Source organism: Stegastes partitus, unplaced genomic scaffold (assembly GCF_000690725.1).
Source record: "Stegastes partitus isolate 25-593 unplaced genomic scaffold, Stegastes_partitus-1.0.2 Scaffold202, whole genome shotgun sequence".
Classification (NCBI taxonomy): Eukaryota; Metazoa; Chordata; class Actinopteri; family Pomacentridae; genus Stegastes; species Stegastes partitus.
The window spans coordinates 271,291-296,908 of record NW_007577933.1 but is presented as its reverse complement, the minus strand read 5'-3'; the positions used below and the strand labels follow the sequence as shown (position 1 = coordinate 296,908).

Genomic DNA, 25,618 nt, shown 5'->3' with positions numbered 1-25,618 from the left:
ATCATATAATCTCTTGGGGTAGAATCACGATCCACGATCAGAATCACATTTCTCCCCACAGATTTAGTTGAACTTGTGATCAAATTAAACATGACATGATCACATAATTAGTTGTGCTGCCTGGATCCAAAGTCTGTCAGTTCCATTTCAGGCTCTTCATATTGCTTTGGCTTTGATTTTATTCTGTACGATCTTACTGCAGGTGGTCATTCGTAGCTCCGATGCTTGTTGAATTTCCACCCTTTAAAACTTCAGTTTGTGAAGTTAAAACACCCAGAAAGAGACACGAGAACTGTGTCCTCTTAAATTGCAACATCTGTGGATGAAGATAACAGCTGTCACGACAATGTACTTTCAAACTGACGGCATCAACTAAACCCACGCGCTGTGATATTAACAGCCTTGGCAAGAATGACAGCATCAAAAACACTATACTGGATACCAGGCTACTTAGTTATTAGATTTATCAGTGTACAAAGTGACAACAACTTACACACAGTTAACCAAACAAATGGCTTACAACACAGAATGACAGTAGCAATCTCTAAGAAGAAGAAATGGCAACAGTGCATCTTTCCGGATGTTGGCCCACTTTAATGTGTTTACAAGATAAGTTGCATGTCCAAGATGCGTTTAAATGAATATTTACTATAGTTTTACATAGATCATCTCAAATGTTTAGCTCTAAGTATTACTGAAAATAACACAGGAATACAGATAGTAGTCTTCTGGATAAGCAGTTATAGCTAATTTCCCAGGAACCTTCGTTTGGGAGAATCTGCTTATTAGCCCAGACCGCAGCATATTTATTAAGAAAAACAATGTGTTTTGAAATGCCTTTATTTTCATAATTGTGTGTTTTCACAGTATGGATCTTACTCATTTTCCTTTCACGACACCATCATAGAGATTTAGGAAAAGAAAGCTGGCTCTGTCCAAAGTACAGAAACAGACCTACCAGCTGCTCTCAGTTTCAGTAATTCACACATTGCATTTGATGTTTTCAACCAGTACAAAAACACAATATTAAACAATATATCTTACATAGAAAATTCTAAGTGTAACATGTGAAAATCAAACCTCACATACGCTTTAGGATAGTAATCCCTGGCAGCACCTCCATCCATCTCTGAAGCGACCACTGCACTGCCTGTCATTGGCTGTTGACTTTGCCATGCTGCATTCAGGTTGTCTCTGGGTGCATGTCCACATTTTTACAACATAGCATGAACTTGACAAAGATTGAGGACTGGCTCGAACACTGGCTTAGTTCAGTGCTGTTGTGGTGGTGGGAAGCAGTAGAAAGGGACAGAGATACATTGTGTTGTTTCCACATTTTGCATGACCTCCAACACTGTTTCCAGCCCACTCACCCATCTCACACAAGTGGCATGTTGTTCTCCAACAGGATTTTTCTTTGCAGAAAAAATATAGAGAGAAGCATCTCTCTCTCTCTCTGCCAGCCTTTCCACACAAGCGGTCGGGGTGTCACTGTGTTATGGAATAAAATCCACACTGTTTGTTTGGATGCCGTGCATAACCACAGAGGGAAGCGCTGGCTAATATAGTGAGACTCTCAAATTCCCAGATGGCCTGAATAGATTTGGAAAAATCCAGTGATCTAAGTTGTTTACCACTATGAACATTACTTGAGGCTCTTGCTATAGACGATGTGTATAGATGTGTGCTATCCCTTTACAGCCCTCCCTGCATGGCGAGCATAAAGCAGATACTTGGTCTCTTGTGTCATATGTTTTAGTGAAAAGGCCCAGTGGATATATGACTACACTCATGCATCAACAGCTTGAGGCCCAAACTAAAGCCATGTGAATTCTTGCCTGATTTTGGATTACTCTTCAGCTAATAAACAATTATTTAAGCTTTAGTTTAATATTGACCGTTATTTACCGTCATGATTGTTACTTGTTGATCTGATCAGCATGCCACATTTGTTACCTTGTCTTTGATGGCATTTCCATACGACCAACATCACTGCAACTTTAAGAACCAGCAGGTCTTAGAGAGACTGAGCACTCCTATTTTAAGATGTCATATTAATATACAGTGGCCCTTTAGATGATGGTATTTTCAGTGCTGTCCTGGTTGGTCAGCAAAAAGTTACATGCGTCCCATGCCTGAGTATTAATCTCCCTATATTAATGTCCATATACCTTGAAATAGACATTTTGTGCATTTTGTGTCAATCATGCAATGCTTTAAAGGCGCTGCAGCGCAGGTAACTAAAAGTAAATTAAAAATTTAACATGATACTTCTCCTACTTAAACCTTAATATCTTAGTAGAACTGGTTCACCACATAGGCATTAAATCACACATTGTAAGTGGAATTAGAAAGTGACACATTTTTAACAAACACACACACACTCTAATTTTGAGAGCCATTCCATCATACTTTTTTAGTATGAGGTTGAACATTCTTCTGACTTGACTATTGATTAGCAAATGCTAGCATTTTTAAGTGCTATATGGTGAACATGGTAGAAATTGCATTTGCTAAATGTTTGCATGCCAGTGTTGTTATTGTCATAATTGTTGCTGACATTAGCATATAGCTCAAAGTATTGCCATGCCCAGTCTGACATAGCGAGATAGCCAGATTATTTTCTAGCCCTAACATAGTGCTGTGTAGAATGGTCTGGTTGCACCTCATTATCATTCTGCTATAAGTGGTCAGAAACCTGTGTCATGTTTTTTTGTTTTTTTTAACCATTTACAATTGTCTTGGACGGCACTAGCAACAGAGTGCAGTGATGGTGTTACCTCAAAATAGTGACGGAGAAATTGTTTTGGTGGGACATTTGCACGTAGAGAAGCATCACTGAAATGGATAATTCACACACACACACACACACACACACACACACACACACACACACACACACACACACACACACACACACACACACACACACACACACACACAAATAACAAAAACAGTTGCTTTACAAGAACTCAAGCCTTCAGCAAAACGTAACATTTTGAGCTTCTAGGTTGCTGCCCAGAGTTACTATTGTAACACAGCGATAGTAGACGAGAATCATACCACATGAAAGTGGAAAAGGAAAAGCACAGGTGTAATATGTCCCTTTGAGATGCGAGAAACGCGACAAAAAGCGTCCTCAAATCATTTCACAAAACATGAGGTACATTATTTGTACGTGTCTGTCTCTTTCGGAGACTACAGCAGTTCAGACCTGTGCTGTATTGCAAGTGATATAGAAATGTTACTATGTCTGTCCTCGTGAGATTGCTGTTGTGACTTGTACAGGAAAGTGAGCAGAGTTTTCATTCAGACATGAAGTTCACATGCCATCACATGAACAGAAAGAGTACATGTCTGAAGTGGCTTTAATGATGGCTACATTCCACTTCGGGGAAGTCCTGCTTTTGTGCATTCTGGTTAACTGTCATGGCTCATTGGGCAATGATCAAGTCCCTCCCTGTTTACCCCAAACTTTTAGTCAGCCTTCTTTTCAGCAAGAAGGATGAATCCTCCCCAGCATCTAGGAATTTGTGTACAATCCCTCTATATATCATTTCCAAAGAATCACCCTTAAGCCAGTGTCTACAATTATGACGTCTTCTTCCATGGAGCTCAGGTTGCAACATTAGCCACATTACCACTTCACCATGGTATTGGGAGGTGTACCGCAGGGCAGAGCACATTTCAGCCAAGACTAGCATAACAGTTTTCTGTTGTATCTGACAGTGTTTCCATCCCCATGGTGGTTATTACTCAACTGTTGTGCAATCAAAATAGTTAACACTGTGGACAGCTCCGAATTATTATCTCTAAATGATCCTACTTGACATGTAGATAGTGCAGTAGGAAGAAAACCGATGCAGTGAGTTCGCTGATGCGGCTCAGGAGTTTACCATAGAAGTAGTTTCCAGAAAAAAACAAACAAACAAAAAAAAACAGTGTAAGATGAGATGAGTAGACAGTGAATGAGGCCAGTGAAACGAAAAGACACCAAAGAACAAATGCATAATATATCATTTCCTGAGTAACAACACTTAGTTCCAAAGGAAGACCTTGTTGAGAGTGTATGTTTACAACAGTTGAGATGCTTTTATAAGCATCAAGCAGTGACATGTAGGTACTTGTACGATAACGTTAAAAAGATTTGCTAAACATCTTCACTCAGGCCAATTGTAACTTTTTGTATGTTCTCTCTGTAAACAAGTGTGATGCTAAACTAAAGATGTCTCTTGTTAATTAGATGTGTTGTGTGAGGCTAATTACAGCAGCAGGCCCAGGCCTGACCTCAGGTTGCAGTGCATCATATCATCAGACTCCAGAAATCTCAAGAAACCCTTTGAATTTCTGAAAATAGCAGTTCCCACCAAATGTGTGATCCAAACATCTACCGAACTCCATCTCTTGACCTTTTACTTCCTTTGAAACAAGTGTCACGTTTTAGTAAGATATAAAAAATATGAAATCCATTGTCTATACACCGCTTAATCCTCAATAGGGTTGCGGGGGGCTTAGCTCACTTAGGATGAAAGCAGGGGACACCCTGGACAGGTCACCAGTCTATTGCATGGCTACACTTAGATAAATAGTAAATTGCATCAAAAAGAACAACAGCAGAAAGCTGATTGTGACTCTTCCTCTATCATTGAGGTTGCAATTCACCAGGGGCCAGGGGTGTCAAACTCTGGCCCGCGGGCCAAATTTGGCCCGCTTTGTAATTATATTTGGCCCGCGAGACAATACCAAATGACTACTAGAGCTGCCCCCGGTATTATACTGTACAGCGCATTCACCGCTAATACTACAAATCCCATAATGCCCTGTTGTTGTTTTGGCATGTCAATGAGGACAGGACCCAGAAACTCCCTCTCCTCTGTGACAGTAGGCATGGCGACTTCACACTACAACTGTCACTGTGCCATTGATGTGTTTTTTTATTTATAATTTGATTTTGCATGTCTCCACTATTAAGTTATATATAATGTATGGTAATAAGCGTTGCTTGTTCCATATTCAATGTTAAAGCAAAATTTGTTTCGGTTCATATTAAAAGGTTCATTTGTTCAATGTTGGCCCGCGACTTTGTTCAGGTTTTAAATTTTGGCCCACTGTGTTTTTGAGATTGACACCCCTGATATAGGCTAACAGAACAAAGCCTCTGTTGTTATGTTTTGCTCACAGGACTGGAGTTGTGTCTAGTAACTCCTATTTGTTGATGTTTTGGCATACTCATTGACATTATGGTCGAAGCTGTTGGATCCTACATCACTAAGGTGTAAAGGACTGATTTAGAGGCCAATTTCATTAAACCTTCACCCCGAGGTCCTGTAGTTAAAAGCTGCCTGTTGGTTATTAAAGCGGCAGTACACTTAAACCACATGTAGTGAGCCGGTAATGGTCAGCAGTGAATGTAGCACCTGTGGCTCTGCATCGTGCCCCATTCACTGTCTGAAATTGACATTTGCTTCTTCAGATCTGCTTTACAGATTATGAACCTACCTGGAGTTCTGTGGAAGTAGGTGGCAATGTCCGGATCTCCTACATGCGTTAGACCAGAGTTAGTATTCTGTTACTGTCATTATCATTCATTCTATACTGTTTGCAAGAACAGTAAAAATGGATTTAAAAGCACTGATCCTCCTATGGAAACAGACAATTAGACACTGCCCGAGGCTTGAGAAGAGGATTTCTATTTATAAAGGTATCACCCAATGCAGGATGATTTTTGGATGACATCAGCATGAAGGTGGTTGAAAACGTATTGAAAACCTTTAGTATAGGTAGCAATAAAGCAATATAAAAATAGTCTTGCATAAGTATGAGCAGCAAAATACAGTTGTATTGGATTAAAGTTTGATCTCTTGGACTGATATATTATTTAATACAGCACTGATAGATTATCACTAGTGAAGCATCAGTGTGTCAGAGTCATGTTACTGTTGTAGCTGCTGCAGGTAAAGATAGCTTTGACTACTTTCTATCCAGTTTTTGTACTTTACTCTTAAATTATGTGTTATATAGAACTTGCAACTAAAGCTGTCAGATAGTGAAGTAGAAAGTACAATTTATTCCCTCCGTAGTGTAGCACAGTAGAAGGATAAATTGGGAAATTCCTGGAGAAATTGTTAGTGTGATTGCTGAGAGCTGCTAGAGGTTGAACCCAGTATTGAACTTGCAATCTTCTGATTAGAGGACAAGCCGCTCTATAAACTGAGCCACAGCCACCACGAGATGCTCATCAAACTTCATCATATTTTGATTTCTCAAGAACGATGTTGCTGCTGTACCATAAATTACTTCCAGAACACTTTCATGCTGAATAATCTGACCTGTTTTTACTTACATACAATGCAATAAATACAGCAGATGCACCAGTAGAGGTAGTGACACAAAATAACATGACATGTCAGCCAGCATTTGGCTTGTTCTAAAGTGGCTGGAATCCAACCCTGAACCTTGTCCTAAACTGGGCTCAGGAAACAGTAGCTCTAAACTATAGGCAGTATAGATCACAGCAACTTCACATTATTTTAGAGAATAAATGTGTTATTACATTTTTCCACTGTGATTGGAGTACTTTTAGTGTCACCTGCTGAAACCTCAGAGAAAGAAACATTAAAAACCCTGAAGTTAAAATCTGATTCCATTATGTTGCTGTAGTTTATAAAAAAACAACAACAAGAACAACAACAAAAAAGCCATATGCCAACTTCCTGGTAGAACTCTGTAATAAAGAAACAGAAATTGCGCAGGGGACTCAAGAGTGGCATTCGTGCTCTACTGGTTCTGTCAGCTCACTAGTGCAGTGCAGGCATGTTCTAATTAAAGATCCTACATATCTGTCTTTATTTCATGTTTACTGCTATTCATTTTTTATAGCCCCATGGTGCTCAACTCAAACATAGAATCAGGAAATGCCTATAATTCTAAGCTGAAATGGAATGATGTTAATGCACACTTTATGAATGATTAGCTCAAAGACAATTAGCTCAAAGGTCAATCGTCAAATGTTTCTAAGTATTTGAAGAAGGGATTTGGTTTTATTTGACATGATTTTCTTCAGGAAAATCCCTGACATGAGCTAGGAGGTGACATGATATGGACTGAGCCACTTCAGGTTAAAATGTCTGAATGCATTTGTCACGTTTGTGTGAAGGTTTTTACCCAGCGGCATCCTGCTTTGTCTTGCAGATGTTGCTTGTGACAAATTTTTCATCAGAACAATGTCACTGTTGTAGTCACTGCAGGCTTTAGTGATCAACCTACTGTACACTGCCTGCACTAAATAACACACAAACAAAGTTAGCAACTAGCAAGTGAAAAAAGAGAAAAAAAATGACTGCAGCAGCTTTTAGCAGTGTCATTTTTTTCTTGTAGTGTTTGTGAATGAATCTCACTGCAGTATTTAGTATGCACTGCTTATGATAGGCTTCAGATGCCTCATACTACCTCAGCAGAACCATTTTAAGTACATGTGCACATATGCAGTCCTAGATTTGCAATCATTTAATGTGTCTTTGTTTAGTTGAGTTGCATGTCATGCATTTGTGCATCTAACTGCTTTCAGTAACACAGTATGGCTACTTTTTAAAAACAAGCATTGTATTCTTTTGGCCTTAGTAGTTTATGCTCTGAAATATTATGCCCAGTTCTGCATCGCTGTTCTGCCTGCTATCAAGTGTTGTTCACGCCAGTGGGGGGCCACAGCTATGTATGGTCCAGCTCTGGTTTTACCTTATTGATCCGATTTAAGCCCATATCAGTGATCATGACACCTGCCTTCTCTTCTTTTGAAAACCAGCAGATGAAGGCAGAGGGCTGAGGCCGCTGTGCCTTTGAGATGAGCATCATCTTGGGAGCTTTGGAAAATCCATGAAGCAATAAACAGCTACTGTGGCTTGGCTCTGGTGTAAATCAAGTGCTCAACTTTAATGCATTAGGCTACAGCCAAAAATGTCATGACTAGAGGGCTGTTAAGGGCAGATTAGCGCTCTGCTGTGGTCCAGTTGTCGGCATCATCTAAATACTTTACGCCTGAAGTCACTGTGGCTGCTGTTATCCACCCAAACTCTGGCTAGAATCTGAATTCTGGACTGAGTCCCCATTCAGACCAGATGCATTTCTCTGTGGACTACCCTAAGCGGTCCTTTAACCTGGTCAGTCATTTTATTCAAGTCCAAGTGTGTCTGGAAATGTTAACCTCATCCATAACTGTGTCCTTCTATTTTGAATATCAACAGAGACAGTTTTCCTTCTGAATATTGTCAGTTCAATGTGAACTCTGGCTTTTCCATGAAAAGGCAGGCACATGTTGATGCCCAAAGCTATATACTTACCTGATTGGCCACTGCTGTTCTCTGCAGCAATGTGTCAACATGACCACCCTTTTGCTCTGTTGAAGTAGTGTTTCCTCATGAATGTATGTCCATCTGGACAAGATGTCTACCACAACTAAAATAATCTCAACTTGTTGAATGTAAAACATGCAGCTGTTTGGATTGTTAAAAATGTATCAGTGATTGCTTGATAAAATTAGGAAGTCAGAGTTTTATACTTAAATATTTTGAAGTTCAAACTATGTATTTTGTTTGTCAGACTTTTGCATTATTAACAAAATAAATGAAAGATCAAATTACACAGTCACATGTGTGAGCTGCTGGATGCCTTGAATTTCCTCAAAGGGATATCTATCTATCTATCTATCTATCTATCTATCTATCTATCTATCTATCTATCTATCTATCTATCTATCTATCTATCTATCTATCTATCTATCTATTTTTTTTTTTTAATTGCTTGGCAGTAGAGACACATCTCAAAACCCTGACAAGGTTTATTTTACAAACACACATGGTTTTTGTCAATTTGATTGTGGGGGACATTATAACACCAACATATACAACATATAAGGCTAAGTGGGAATTAATATGAAGATGTCAAGAAAAGAAAGCCATCGGGAGAGCTTTAAGACCATCAGACGGGCTGCTGTGCAGGCTACATGATTCTCCTGATCAAGATTCTCCTGGGGCCTCATTGATTATCAGTGCGTAGAAAAGGTTCTAAATTCTGTCGTACGCATGAAATTTAGAGTGTGTGTAAGTACAAAAAAATCCACATTTATCAAACGTGCATACGGGGGTCGTACGTACATCAGTGTTGATAAATCCCACTTGTTCTTAACCTCCGTGCTCGTGCACGTTGCCTTCAGAAACGCCTCCAAATCACCATATTTGGCAACAACACGCCTTTTTATAAACAAGATTTATTTTTTCCTCACCTGTCGTCATCATCGAGGCAAAAAGGGTGAAAAAGAGGAACTTTTATGAAACTGAAATCAAGGTAATTGTCAGCGAGGTTGAAGCAAACCAGAAAATATTGTTTGGTGCGTGAAATGTTGGGATAAGCAGCGAAAGAAAAAATACTGCAGACAAGATAACCACCACAGTTATTTCTGTTGGGTCAGAAGAGATCGCCAGTAAAATTGGTGGTTTGACGTTAAGCTCAGTGCCAAAAAAAATGCATCACAGTCCATAAAAGAGCAATGCCTGCAACTGGAGGAGGAGGAACTAATGCTAACCTTCCACCCAGTGGATAACCCTGATCACTACAGATGACATGTTTTAATAACCAAACAAAGTCCAGCTAAAACATTTCCACACTCTGTGACACTCACCAATAAGCCAGACGTCTTCAGCAGCTCCTGCTTGGAGACCCACAGAACTGTTCTGCTCAATGAATGAGTCGTGCGTTCTTCCAGGCAACTGGGCAACAACGTTGGATAGCAACAAATGAGCATCACAAATTATCAGTACGTTGATTGAATGAAACCCTTTTCTATTTACAAAATGAAGCTCGTTTAGTGATGCTGCTTGACGTGAAGTCCCCATTTGATTTGGGCTCATTGGTGATGGTTGTAAGGGAACTGGATGTAGGCTGGGGCCAGGGGAGTTATGGCATCCAACACTGCTGACTTGATCCTGCTCAGTGGTGGCTGGGAAATGCCACATATGTCTCCAACCTCACGCTGGAATGTGCCGGTGGTCAAAATCCCTGAATACTTTCTATTTGTAGTTTGACTATTCTACTGCTAGATTATGTGCGTACGCATGGTCAGAGGTGTGCGTATATTTATGCACATTCCTAAGTATGAGTACAAGTTGATAAATTCCATACTTTGCGTAGGAATGTTACGCACACTCTACGCACAGATATGTGCGTAGAGTGTGCGTAACATTCCTACGCACACTCTACGCACAGATATGTGCGTACGCACTGATGATAAACGAGGCCCCTGGTTTTTAACTTGTAAACATGACCATGTAGTGTTTTTGTTTTTATGATGGGAATAACAATAACAAACCTTAGTAGGTAATGGTAAAGGATTAGTTTTATGGGGAGAATATTATTTGCCAGAAAAAAAAGGGGTTTTAGGGGTTACATGAAAAACTAGAGAGGAATTTTAAAATCCTGTCCAGTAAATGGTAAATCAGCCTGTCTGTGTGTGTCGTGTTTGGCCTTGCATATCTGAAAGGACCTCAGGCATAACATGTCTTCCGGGACGTTAGTGTGTCATCAAGTTCATTAACACCTGTTTGGGTGCAAAGAGGAGCAGAGGCATCTTCCTTCCGTGGTGTGACTTGTATCGTTTTTGCCTCTAGTGTGAACACTTGAATGAGTCATTGCCCTGACCTCACCTGATGACGTGAATCTCCCTGTTTGGGAAGTCGCTGCTCAGAAATCACTAGTCTTTAGTGCATAAATGCCCACACAGGAGGACAGTCTGATCTGTTGGACATTCCTCAGAGAAAATCCTTTTGCTGAGAAATGGAGTTCTGGGGTAAGATCTCGCTTTGGTGTGAACTGGTTTTTACTGTGAAACTTTCCTGAGCAGCATTCCTTATCAGCTGGGAGGACGTCAGTGCGGCGATGGCCGGCCTTGATTTTCCTGTTGATGGTGTGTGTGGTCAGACGCAGGTCAAACTCACAACAGTTTGTGATAACTACACATTTCCTGTATTTTGCTTGTGTAACCTTTTTGTTGCATGTGTGAGAACAACAGCTGTTGAAGAGCATGTCTGGGGTCATGAGCAGACCCACCAAATTATTGTCTCTTGACTGTACATACTGTTTTTATTCTTTACAGTAATACAGGAGTACAATGTGTGTGTGTGTGTGTGTGTCTGTGTGTCTGTGTGTCTGTGTGTGTGTGTGTGTAAGCAGATTCTTAATCCTATGTTTAAATGTGGATTTTATGGCTTGTGGAACATCACGGCACATGGTAAACCCAAAGTGCAGGCCTGGGAAAATTTAGAAAGCTACGAATGACATAACAGATGAGATATTCATGTTTACCGACAGTGTGCTGGTTTAGATGGATCCACTAGTGGATGGGAAACTGAAAGGGAGAGGCAGAAAACCAGACAAAGAGTGAAACAGAATATGGAATAGAGAAAAGAACAGGACCAGAGATGCAAACTGCAGAATATGTTCATTTTTACCTGTGATTGTGAGGAAAAAACTAGCAAAACAATCTGCCAACATGGTGACAGGTTTCCTTTCTGATAGAGTATGTACGTTTTACCCATACAGACAGACCCTAAGGTGTTCATTGTATACAGTTTTACAATTTGACAATGGAAAAGACTTTAAAAATACTTTTTGATGTTATTTCAAATTATGTAGTTAAATAATCATTATGTTTCAGCAAAACCAAAAGTCACAGTTTCTGGGAAAAGGCTGATGAATTCAGTAGATAAATATCAACAGATGAAGTTTATATTGAAATAACATTCTAAATCTAAATCTTGACAACCTCACATGGCTTACGTAAAAATAAATCTGACTAAAAGTAATGTTAAGCAAAGCAGTGGATATTGTACAAAAGGGCACTTCAAAAGTTCAACCTTTTTCTTTGGATGTGTGAGGTATCCAAGATGTTGTTTTACCCCACAGAGGATAAAAATGTCTATTTCCAGGTAGCCAGAATGGTTTGGCCCTGTAACAGCCTAAAAGCTGGAGGCCAGAAGAAGTAACTTGTCCAGTTGTCAGGGTCTTGGCAAACTGTGAATGATACCTCAGAATTGGCCCAAGCACACTGGTCCAAGTACACTGGTCCAATTCTGGGAGCTGAAATAGAGCTGACACTGTCAGCATAGGGCCAAAATCACTCCAGCAAAAATAGTAGACCTAGCCTGTACTCTGCTGGAGTCTGGGTGTTAAAACCTAACTCACATTGTCAAGTTTGGGCCACAAAATTCCTAGAACAAGCCCATACGTAAGCCAGTCTACAGCCTGTATAAAGAGACCAGCAACCCCAATGTCAATCCTTGTCTGAGCCTGTATATTGTATACGCTCAGTTTGAAATACAAAACACCATATAGGTTCTGGAAAAAATGTTTTATGTTTTGAAAAATCCCAATCAGGTTTACAGTCTCGACAGCACAGAATCAGCCCAAATCAGTGTTTCGTTTGCTGATATCCTTAGACTCTGGCAACTATGCCATTCCAATTCTTTTAGATCTTAGCACTGCTTTTGATACTGTTGATCACCACATACTTCTAAACCATGTAAAGTATCAGGTTGCCATCCAGGGCACAGCACTAAATTTATTTGCCTCCTAACTAGCGGACAGGTCTTCATCAGTAAAAATTGGGAGTTGCTCCTCTTCTTCTGCTCCCATCACATGTGGAGTACCTCACGGATCACTCTTAAGGCCTTTCTTATTTTCTCTTTAGATGCTCCCTCAGGCTCCATCTTTCATAGACATGATGTGTCATTCCAGTGTTATGCTGATGACACTCACATATACCTGCCACCAAATCCTGCAGATTTCTCCTCCATCACTCCAATTTTAACCTGCCTCCAGGAGGTGAAGTGCTGGATGGCTTAAAGCTGCCTTCAATGAAACGAAAATAAGATGGAGGTGATTCTGCTGATTCCCAGCACAAAATGACCATCACCAGCTACTTAGGAATGCTGTCCGCCAATCTACATCCTCACATTATTTCAGTAAATAATCTGTTAGTTTTCCCAATCATATTAAAAAATAATTAAAATATGCAATGTTTCATGATACTACACTATAATGTGATGAACATGCAGTTGGAAAACTGGAAAGATGAGCATGACTACTTTTCAGCCTCCATGTCAGGATGCAACAAACAAAAGTTCGAGAACCAAACATCCAAGACAGAAAAGAAGCAGAGTGACGGATAGAGACAGTTGTACAGAGTGACAGCTAGATGATAGGGCTGCACTGTAAGCGTTTCTCTCTGACAGCGGCGCAGCTGAAAGTGCAGTGATTGTTTAGTCTGAAGCCGAATGAACAAAAGCAGCATGAATAGCCGGGGCTGATTCCCCTCACTTGATTGACAAAACGTGTCAGTGCGCGCTTTCCACCGGCGTCATTGTGAAGGCGAGTGAGGCTGTTGTCCTGGAAAAAACAAACTCTGACCTTCACTGCTGTCACACCAGGCCTCTGTAGTGGAACTAGGTCAGGACTCCCCCCTTTGTGAGGAACAGAGAACAAGCTTCACTGTGGGAAGTGCATTCCAGCTCGCCACATGTCCATCTTATAGCTGCTTCTTTTTAGTTGGGAAACAGTGTGTCAACGTAGATATATAGAGAAATAAAACCTAAATCTGCAGCTCTCTTTGAATTTATAGCCCTTTGTAGCAACATAATCTTGTAGCAAGATAATCTTTTCAGCCCAAAATATATTGCTGTGATTCACCCTCACAGCCCTCATAGCGTTTTTTCCGGCTACCGGAGACACTCTAAACCTTAACACCTCCTCCTGAGCACTAAACAGTAGACCGACAATGTTAGCATTTGGCTAAATTTTCTGTGTATGTTTTCACTGTAAATAAATCCAATGACTACGTGATTGCTGGGGGTCGATTAGTTCTTGTCACCATGTTGAATGTGGAAGAAATGGAAAGGTGTAGAGATGAGTGACTCTGACATGAACCAAATCACTGTGGCCAGATGGTTTTGACTAAAAGCTACAACAATGAGGCTCGTGGGTTCTGGGGTACCAATAGTGGTCCCAGCTGATAACAGCGTATTACCAAAGTGTTCGAACAACTGTTTTAGCGGCACATATGTACATATGTAACAAAAACACTTCAGGTACAAATTGTTGTCATTGTTGTTTTAAGAAGGAAAAACAAAGTCAAATTAAGATTTAAAAAAAAAATTAATCATTCTTCTTTCATTCAAATTAAAAAAAAAAAACAAAACAAAAAAAATCCGTTTTGGTATAGTTAAAATTGTCTGCACAGCTGTTTGTGATCCATGCATTCTTCTTCCATTATTATAATTAAGTCAGGTATTATGAAATATTCTCTAATGAGCTTGGATTTGTTGTAGTATTTTTGATCTCTTCACTTTCCTTAAAGTGCATTGTTTGTAGATACATGATAAAGGTCATGCATTTTTGAAAGAGCAGTTTCACAAACCTCATTATCATGTTTTTTTTTTTTTTTTTAATCCACCAAGGTGTCTGTACCTTTGGTCTGCAATTAAAAAAATCTCAAATTATTCTAGATGTGAGACCCAAAGCCTGATAAACCCTGCATATCTACGTAAAGGAGGAAAAATACTGTAAACACCACCTCACAGTCAGATAGCGTTCAGCTGGTTGTGTGTGAGCGATGAAAGGTAGTCTCTTGTTCGTGCAAGGCTCGGGTCTGTAAATGGGAAACGAACCAATTCACACAACACTGTTCAAGTGGGGAGAAGAGGCTGTGGGAGCAGGAGGAATGTGAAATCTGGCACATGATAACTAGCTTAATGTCAGAAATCTTGCTCCATAATCACAGACTCTATGTATAACACTTAAATGACCTGTTGTATGCTGTTTCATTTCATAGGAATGCAGTAACAAATGTTCAAAAGTGAAAAAGCTTACTTCTAAAGGCTAACAGCAGCTTAACTAGTTAGCGCTGTTGATGAGCAACTGTTTTTACTTTGGTTAACCCCTGCCGTGAAAATTTCAATAAGGTAGTTATGTAGCTTTTGGTAATTTACAAATGTATTAAGATTTACTGTTTTCATGGCATTGTCTGAGACTGGTTCTAATCTAGGTCCACCAGGACCCATGCAACACACCTATACGCTCATTATTATCAGTTCTGTTTTTACATTGCACCTTATAATACTCCATTTTGCCATATTTTGTACTCTTAATACTCTTAGTATTCTATAGTACGGTAAATACCACCAATTTTGCACCTTATTGTAAATACTGACATTTTTGCACACTTTTGTAAATACAGTCGCGACCTGATAATCCGACACGTAACGATCCGAAAACCTTGCTATCCGACAGGTTTGTAGAAAAAAAAAATGAATGTAACCCATTAAAAATAGCCTTAACATACTGACAGCCTCGGATTCCGACTCCTACATGACATTTTATGTCACAAATAAGGATAGCGACCTATTATCTGACTTAACAATCCGGCAGATTTACTTACCTTTAATGTCAACCAACGGGCCCATGCACAAGCGCACTGGTCAGTTAGGCGTGAAATCTAGTGATGCCTAGTGTTCTAACAATACACTAGTCCCACTCATTGAGTGAGTTTGCCCAACTAATGAAGTCGATTTGCATCAGTTTGTTAGTGAACAACTCTACATGTGTGGAACACAGGAAGGATAGGTTTGGTGCTTTGAAGTTCTTTAAAGTATTAAACAATGTGACATGTTCTGACATCTGAACAATTCTGCGAACCTATATATACTGCGGTTGTATCAGGTTTATCAATCATAGAAACAAATTGCTTCGATACTGTTACATGCCAGACATCATATGTAAAATTGCATCCACCAAGTTTTCACCAGCGTTCAAGAAGTCACAGACCACATCGTGTACTGTCATGGAGCGACCAATGTAGTTCATGACAAGTCTTTTATTTTGTTTCATATTAATCATAAGAATATAATATATGTAGATAGTGTATTATAACAGCTAGAAACAATAAATATGAACAACAAATTACCCTTCAAGCATCAAGCCTTCCTTGTATCTCGACCTCTGTCTTGACAATCCGACAGCCTTGCTATCCGACATAAAAAAAGGTATTACATTTAGTGTCGGATTATCAAGTCACGACTGTACCAGCATTTTAGGCAACTTATTGCTATATCTTTGACCAGCACAATTTGCATGTTGATTGCATTGTTCTTTTGTTCCCTTATCTATCTTGTATGTAACGTGTGTGAGCTACTGGATACCTTGAATTTCCCCAAAGAGATAAATAAAGTATCTATCTATCTATCTATCTATCTATCTATCTATCTATCTATCTATCTATCTATCTATCTATCTATCTATCTATTCATCTATCTATCTATCTATCTATCTATCTATCTATCTATCTATCTATCTATCTATCTATCTATCTATTCATTCATTCATTCATTCATTCATTCATTCATTCATTCATTCATTCATTCATCCATCCATCCATCCATCCATCCATCCGGTACATGATGAGAACATATGGTAAATGATGACACAATCACAGAAATTTACCATATTAATTGTGACCATACAAAGGTCTAACTTCAGTGCCCATTCACCATGAGTCTTTGTGTTTTATACATAAAGTATGCGTTTTGTAGTAGTCCTTGTGAGAAACAAAACTACATCTACATTTATTCTCTTGAGGACAAATATGCCCTTTGACTGCTCTGGAAGGTGTCTGTGTTCAATGTCCAGGCCTGTTATCAATCGGCTCTGCCTCTATTTTAAGGCTCACATTATTCATTGTCTTTGTTTCGTCTCATAAAGTGGAAGCACTTTGCCTCATCCATGCAGTTAATAAGTGGGAGAGTGAAATGAGGTCTTTTGTGAGCCTCTCTTTCATCCAGGGTTGCTTTCATTCTGGTAAATGCATAAATCGCCCTGTTGGTTGTCACCCATTCTTTTATGTTGATGTGATCAAATTAGCAGTGTGAAATGGAGTTATTTTAATATATGTTGGGCCGATATATACCAGAATATATAAATGTTAATAAAGATACAGAATAAATAAATCATTTATAATGAATAACAGTAACTGTGAATTTAGCGTGGTGCAGCTCATTGCTCAGTGATCCCCAGCCATCATTGACAAAACTACAGTATCTCAAATTTTTTAGTTGAACTATAAGAAACAAAATTTAGAGTAAATAAAAGTCAATCACACTGAGACATTATGTTGTGGTCCAGTCGGCAAATGTAAGAACATTTTACCTCATTATCACCCGAAGTCAAAGGGCTGCTTTAAAAAAATAAATTAAAAAAATAAAATAAATACATTAATTAATTAATTTTAAAAAATAAAAAAAAAGCAAGACATGCAGCTTATACCAAAGTATGTTTTAAAATGAAACATAGAATTAAGGTCTTTATCTCTATTTTGTGTTTAGAAACATCATCTGTCTGAGATTTCCAACCAGTCCAAGACTCTCTCCAAAACAGCTGACCATACATAGATGTGATTCAGAAAGTGATTGAACTACACAGCCTGAAGTAAATGAAGATGGCACCAGCTGTTATTTGATCTAAAGGAGCAACAAGACTTTTTTTTTTTCTTCTGCAATGATGCATGAGGTGATTGGAGCTGAGTATCAGCTTGGATAGATGCCAGGTTCTGCTTCTCACTGTGCTTCACCTGCCTTGGAATTCCAGAAACTTGACTCCTTTCATAAGTTAGTACTAAACTATACCAAGGCTTTCTCGGCTTTCACTTTTTCCAGATACAACATTTGTAAGGCACTTGATTTATCTTATCTTTTTCAAATTGTTCCTTTTAATAAAAATATGAATCATAACAATAGAAAGAAAAATGAAAAATAGATGCTGCTGCCTAATTCCAGAGGGTCAGGTTTGTTTTCCTGTTTAACTTGACCTGTTTTTATCTGTTTTATTGGGTGCATCAAAAAAGAATGGAAATTGTGCTCCTGAAGTAGTGATGAATTACTGCCATGCATGAATCATACATCAATAATAGCCTTATTTTACATATCACCCATTATGTTGAAGATACAGAAAAATGGAAATGCAAGGCAAACGTGAGACCCCCTACATTTTACAAATAGTGTTTTCAGTGGAGTTGATGTCCTATTAGGCTTGTGTTATACCATCTGTGTCTGGTGTCTGCATTCTGTGATCTGCCCAAGTCTGTGAGACTCCATGTGAGTGCTGCCCAAAATTTGTACTCTCACAGTGACAACGCCACAACAGCAGTAGTGCGTATACTCTGCAGTAGTGCAAATGGTCTGTACTTATATAGCGTCTTTCTACCTCAGTGGTGCTCAAAGCGCATTGCAATGTTTCTCATTCATACACCTATGGCTACAGAGCTGCCATGCAAGGTGCTGCCTTGCTGCAGCTTGGGGTTCAGTTCCTTGCCATGGACACCAAGGACACATTGACATACGGAGAGGGGCTGCAAATCAAACTGCCAACCTTGTGATCTGTGGACAACCTGCTCTACCACCTGAGTCACAGCTGCCCAATGAATAGTGTGCATGCAAGAAATCCATAGACACTGATCTACTGTGCATGTATGGAACGGACTCCTCCAAACAGACTCTAAGTGGACTACAAAGTAGGAGTATAAGAACAACAACTATGCGCCCACGGTGTCTTCAGCTGTCTGTATGAATGTCTTTGTAGAGGGACGACAATCAAAGCGCTGAGACAAATCAAGCTCCCCAAGGCTCCTGTGCAGTTCCAGCCTGGTTCAAGGTGTTCATAGGGTGATGATTGCCGTGCTGTTGCCCTTCATTAACCACCATTCCACTGTTGTGTGCGCATTAATGAGGACTTGTTAAACTTTACGTATTGAAGGACAATAAAGATTACAATTTGGAAGCACGTAAAAATGAGCCTTTCTTGCTGTTGCCTTTTTAACAACATGCATTTGAATCATGTCGTCTTTTCAGTGACTTACAGCCGTTCCCTCCCAATTTGTACAACACAATGGAAAGTTCTCATAAGGGAGGATCCAGGTTACAGGTCATTTAGTTCCCATAGTGAAAGAGCAGCTATTGACATACGAACATAAGACCTACAGCAGTCCAGCAGGGTTCTACCAAGCCCAACCCAACTCATTCACTAGGAGCTACTTGGATCATACTTCCACTAGCCATAGCTCAGTCAGCAACCTCCCTGGAAGAAACATCAAGCCCAGAACTGAAGGAAATGTGACAAAGTCATGAAAATAAGTCAGAAGTACTTAAGTCTGTATTGATCTGTGGTGTCAAAAAGGTCAAAGCAAATCTGTCTGCCTTGGTAAATTTGGTTGTGGGCTCTATTTGTTATTTCACAAGTGATTCTTCTACATTTTGTTATTGTATAAACTGACTAAATGAATATTCCCAAGAGAATGGGAATTACAGTATAAACTTATATAGCAGCTTCACTTTAATGTCTCTCTGTGTGTCTCTACTTTCACAGCGGACATCTCCAGAATGTGTGATGTGGACGTGTCCTCAGAGCCCACCAGTCCAACTCTTTACGGTGAATCTTCAGATAAATACTACCATGTGGATCGCTGGCAGAAGCTTCGCACAGCTGTCCGCAAACTGGAGTTTTGGGAAAACTTCAGTGCTGAGCTAATCGGGAGCGGCTTTTTCTCCAAAGTCTATAAGGTATTTCATCTGTCCTCCTGCCGCTCTTGTTTTGCCTCGCTGCTGGCCTAAGTGTGAGTTGACATTAAAGATTGCTTTGTTTCAGCCACTAATTGGGACATTCTTGCCATTCTGTGATTGGTCCACCAGCGTTGAGACTGCGGGGGAGTAATACTCACCCCAAGCTGAGACTTTACGTAATTTCTAATGTAATACCAGTGCAGCAGAGCTATGAGAAGAGCTCATCTTCATACATTTAGGCTTTGTCCCTGATGGAATGACCTAGAAAGAGGCCACAGGATGGGTTAGGAAATAGGCAAGTCAGGGCTTTGGTGTGTCTGGATTAAGACAGATTGAGAAAGTATTTGCTGACTTTGTACATTTGTTCCAGTTGAATCAATTTCTGCTTTAAAGCAAGCCTATGTAACTTTTGAAAGACAGAATACCACAATCTACCTCTCAGACATGGGTCACAAGCTACAAAATATACCACACAGAAACACACCGATTAATCAGTGATATTATGAATTATGACAGGGCAGCTTATTAAAATGTGATTAGTACTTTTTTTCCCCCCTTATTTTAACCTCAGTTTTACCTGAATTCTCAAGCAAACGAGCAGATCTGTCTCATATTTTTTGTACTTTTGCTAGTAATCTAGTATTTATAGAAACTTGGTTATAATTTAGATTTATTTCATCTGATTTGGGGTTTTTATGTTTTACATCTAGATTACGGATCATAAACTTCATATATATATATATATATATACAATATATATATATATATATGTATATATTGCTTTAAAGTGAATACATTCACTTCTAGAACATTTAAATGGATACAACCATTTAGGAAACCTTAGATTAACTTCTTTGTAAATCTAAGGAGTGTAACTTTTTTGTGTAAACAAAGTTGTTTTACTGACTTATCTGCTTGTGCCGTTGTTAGATTTTGTTGTGGCATTTTTCACACTCTTTCTGCTGTACGTCTCCTGCCTGCCCCATCACCACTGCTATAAGCACCACTGCCTCTGCTGTCACTAACGAACACCACTGTCCTTCAGGTGATGCACAGCACTAGTCGGAAGGTGATGGTGGTGAAGATCTACAAAAACGACGTAGACCAAGACAGCATTGTACGAGAGATTAGCCTGCTGCAGAAACTTTCCCACCCCAACATCGTCAGGTAACGTCCTACTGCTTACTGAAGCCTGTATCTAATGGGTCCAGTCCATCTGTGCAAAATGCAAAATGATCTGCTAAGGATTTCCCTCCCAAAAGATGCACTCTCCTCCTGTCTTTTCAGACTCTACACTGTCCCACATATCAAACTTTCCTCCATGCATCACAGCTTTACTTTACACAATAGTGTAATGGCACTACATTTTAAACATGTTTATAACTACTTGTGCTGTACTAAAAGAGACAGTGTAGTCTATGTGCTGTCTACATGCAAGAAAGATTTATTGCATTCATTAGTTTGTTCACCAGGTGGCATTTATGAAAGCTCCTGGCAGCTCAGAGTTGCATACAATAACTAACACCAGTTTAAAAGAGTCTTTAAAGGAGTATTTTTTTTTGCACAAGTCAGAAGTTTTTCGTTTTTGTGACTTAAAGTCCCATTATGTCTTGCTGCACTTGCAATGTTAACTCAGAGTGCTGCAAAAAAACACAACAGAGGACCTATTAGGCACAACCCCACTCCTAGGAGCAGGGAAGAAGTAGAGCAATGTAGGTTTTGTTATATTAGCCTGTATTTTGCGTTAAAGATGGTGATGTTGGAGAAAGAAGACTCAACATTGAGACGCTGAGAGAAAAGATTTTAGCTTAGAGGTACCGACCCTGGACTAGGCACTTGGGCTGGACCCGAATATCTGAATATTCGTTCGTTGTGTTGGTATCTGGATAGCAATTTTGATATCCAAATATTCGCCTGCCAACCCCATCCAACCCCTCCCCCCCGGTCAGATTGAATATTCAGATATTCGTCATTAATTGGGCCCGACTATTTGGCGACCAGAAATTGTTATTTGGAACAGCCCTTCTAGGTACACATTTCTCTCTGAATAACAGTCCTGGAAGAGTTCTACAGCTGTTCTTGTGGTCAAAACACTTACAAAACTTTGGCCACCCTATAACAGCCCACTAGTTACTGCAGTGGAAAACAACCTATTGAGGTCATGGTGGGTGGTGGTGCTGTACTGGACTGTATTACATTTAAAAGCTTTCCTAATACTTCGCCCCCTCATGTATGTTAATGGGATGGACAAAACAAGGTGGCCATCATCAGTGTAGAATAACAGTGGAACTTCATATAACAGGATCATGGTTGCGTCTGATCTAACCTGACGGGAGCAGAAATATGACATGTTTTCATTTGAGCCACAAAAAAATCAACAAAAATATAGAAAGAAAATTTAATTGAAGCTTGGACAAAAAACTCACAGACTTTGCAGGTAAAATGTTACTGAGTATATTTATTTTAGTAGTAGTTGCTGGTTTGGCAGCATGACTGAAGCAAAGCCTCACTGCAGCTGACAGTCAGCGCGGCATCTGCAGTCAACACAAATGAAAAGAGGCTTCGGTGCTGTTTAATAGTGGCACTTTGATCCACCGCGGTTACGTAAGGTGTGAAACCAGTCAGACATAATGTTTGTCTAAGCAATCTTATTTTCGCCATTTAGCAAGGACACAGTGGGAAGGTTATCAGAGGGCAGCTTATGTGCTTACAGTACAGCTGGCTGTGAGGAAAGCAGTGGGAGTCCACACTGTGAGTACCTGGTACCCAGCACCCTGCTCACACTGCGTAGGCCGAGCACAAACACACGTGTAAATGATAATAGTTGCAGTGATTGTTCCCAGGAAACTGACTGTTACAGCATTAATAATAAACTGTGATCATTTGTAGGCTTGGCTCCATTATTGAATAAATGGCTTAAATGGAGCATTATTTAAATTGTTGTCCAATTTGATGTCTAAGATTAAATAAGTTGTCTATGTTCCTTCATTACTGATGTAGTATCTGAACATGTATGTTGAATCATAGTTGTAAAGGCAGTGACATAAGAGCAGCATGCAAAAAGCAAAGTCTCTCTGTTCGTTCTGTTTAAATGTAGATGATCTTAAGTACTACACACTAAGTGCCACACATCCCAATGTACCTTACCAAGTCATATAAAGGATAAGTCTTGTGACAGAGCTCCAGAGTGCAGTCATTTTTTTGGTCATATGTGACCAAAAGTCTGACTAAACGTTTGCAGTGGCACACCAGTGCTGCTGACATTTAGCAGGTCTACCTGTGTGTGTCTTTAGGTGGATAAAATCACTCAACTAAGCTAAATCTGTCTGAGTGTACTGGAGTAACTAAATCAAGACTAGAGGCTCAGCTTCCTAATGTCTACCGATGCATGTGAGGAGTAAAGGGAAAATTAGCATTTATCAATTGTCAACATGTGAGGTGTTTAGGGGACATCTGTAAATTGTAAAGCCAACAAAAGAGTGCAGCTGAGCGTGACTGGGCACAAGGCTTTTGCTATTGGAGCATTTTACTGTCCAAATTGAAATATTAAAAAAAAACCCCAATGTCCTGTGCTGTGACGGGGCAGCGACAAACGAATCAGTTAGGAGTTAGAAATGATAATAAAATTTACCACTGCTCATTATTTAGCCAAAGAAGAGCTACCTATATGACATTTATCTGTATTTTAATTCTGTTTACACTCCTTCACATGTGTTAAAAAATGACCGGTGTGTATGTGAACTGCCAGAAATAGTAAGCTATTAAATGTCAGTCGTCAGTACGAACCAGTTGTTGAATGACCTCTGATTTGTCTACATTTGTACGTGTGTACAGTCACACCAGAAGCTCTTTGAGGCTTGTGTACAATGGTGCTTTCTTTCTTTTGCTAAGTTTATTTACAATAGGTCGTACCCCATCTATCACGTCATGAAATCCAAATAAATGACAGCAAGCACACACAAATGAAAATCTACATTATATAATTCTTAACCAAACCTTCCCTCGCTCTCCTAGGACCTTAAAAGTGGCCTAATTTTTCACTTCAGTAATAAAGCAGTAATAAACATAGTTCCTCGTTTTCTAGATATCTGGGAATCTGTGTGAAAGAAGACAAACTCTATCCAATCTTAGAGGTGAGTGTTATCTTTCTTTGTTTGCCCGTTGTGAGTCACTGTTACGGTGTATGTTCACAGGTTGGCACTGCTCTGAGTGTGGAAAACACACATCATACAAATGTTAACTAAGAGTGATAATGAAATGGTGAGTGAGTTCATTGCGTAACCAGATGTGGGCTCGTTGCAGCCACTTTGAAAAAAATAGATTTCCCTCAGTTTAATGTTTTAACAGGACGCATACAATTTTTTTTTTCATGTTATTATGATGCTTCTGTTTTTATAAGATACCAGTTTAACCAGTTACTAGGCATTGTCTCAGTTAACATATTACTTCATCTTTTTTAGTCACCAAATGACAATCACTGCTAATTTAAGTGCACAAACAGAATGAAAGCAAACCATAGCCATATGTCTTGATCATTATGTTACAATAAATCACGTTATATGATTTCTCAGGACTACAGTCTCACTTTACTATCTGTTTATAATAACATACAAAAGATATGCATTTTGTAATAATGGCAAAATATATCATAGTAATGTGAAAGGTTTCTTGTGAAAACAGACTAAACTGGTATCTCATAATGTTGACAAAATATGTCATAAAAACAGGAAAAGTTTCTGATAAACGCTGAAAACTGGAATTTCATAACATATGCAAAATATATCAACATAGTGTAAAAGAGATCCTGAAAATATTTGATGAATTTCTTGTTATAAAAGGAAAGTTTGTCATATTGATGACGTTTTCGGGGGGGTTTTTTGTAAAAAGAAAAAGTGAAGTTAAAGGTTGTTGTAAGCAAGTACACAGTCATTTTAGACTTGTGCTTCAGGAGGTTACATGTTGACATTATCTAATATTTTTGCAGTGTCCTCCTGTGTTAAACTCATATTCATATATAATAACAACTGATGTATTATTACTGTTTCCTTTTAAATACAAATTAATCTGACAACGTTTACATTTATGTTGATGAAGGTTTCTTCCTGCCTCAGTGTACAAGCTGGTATTTGCTGCATGTTTCAGTATGTGAACGGTGGCTGTCTGGAGGAGCTTCTGGCCAGGAAGGATGTTCCTCTGTGTTGGAGAGAGAAGGTGGACCTGGCCTGTGACATCAGCAGAGGAATGATCTACCTGCACTACAAGAACATTTACCACAGAGACCTCAACTCGAAGGTGAGACCGCCACTCTGCATTAAGCTCTATTTATGTTTCATCAGCTGCTGTCGCTCCTGCTCAGTCTATCCAACAGAGACACACAGGCTGTAGTTGGTACTTGTCCAGCTGCAGCTCTACAGGTGATGCTGGGAACTTGTGAACAGAGAAATGGATGGCTGAAAACTCAATAAGTGTAGCATAGTTCAGATGTTTAATTTATATGTCTTTAGGTCGTGTGTTCACCACGATTTCACAGCCAGTTAAGAAAAAAGTTTTGTATGACAAAACAAAAAATGAATAAAAAACAAGCAAATCTGACATGGATGTAGTTTTCTAAGGGTTTTGGAAGCCATGTCCAGAAGGACCTCTAGCATGTGACCGTCAATTTCCAGTCTCAGGAGAAATAGAAACTTGCATATTGGTGTTATCATAAGAATATTGTTATAAGAGTTTACAAATTCTGGATTTAATTACCATTCCTCACAGGACTAGCTGTGAAATAGAAAATACACACAAAAACCTAAAAACGAAGTGAAGTGTAACTAAAGACTGTAGTAAGAGTTGCAGTGAACTCAATTTTTTGTTAACAAGAGCTTACAATTACTCAGTACGAATGCATTGCTGCATGCATATGACTAAAGTTCAGTTATTGCAGGTTGTGTCTCTGCCATGACATGTTTGTCCGTTTGAACAAT

At 39.3% G+C, this 25,618-nt stretch overlaps 1 protein-coding gene across 2 annotated transcripts in view; it reads left to right on the top strand.

Annotated features, from left to right (window-relative positions):
- Window positions 1-25,618, top strand: part of LOC103356462 (dual specificity testis-specific protein kinase 1) — a 42,921-nt gene that overhangs the window by 5,026 nt on the left and 12,277 nt on the right. For both annotated transcript variants that reach the window (XM_008280606.1, XM_008280607.1), the window contains 4 exons: window positions 19,456-19,649; window positions 20,695-20,816; window positions 23,734-23,782; window positions 24,792-24,941. In XM_008280606.1, coding sequence (XP_008278828.1) covers window positions 19,456-19,649; window positions 20,695-20,816; window positions 23,734-23,782; window positions 24,792-24,941 — 515 coding nt within the window. The remainder of the gene's footprint in view (window positions 1-19,455; window positions 19,650-20,694; window positions 20,817-23,733; window positions 23,783-24,791; window positions 24,942-25,618) is intronic.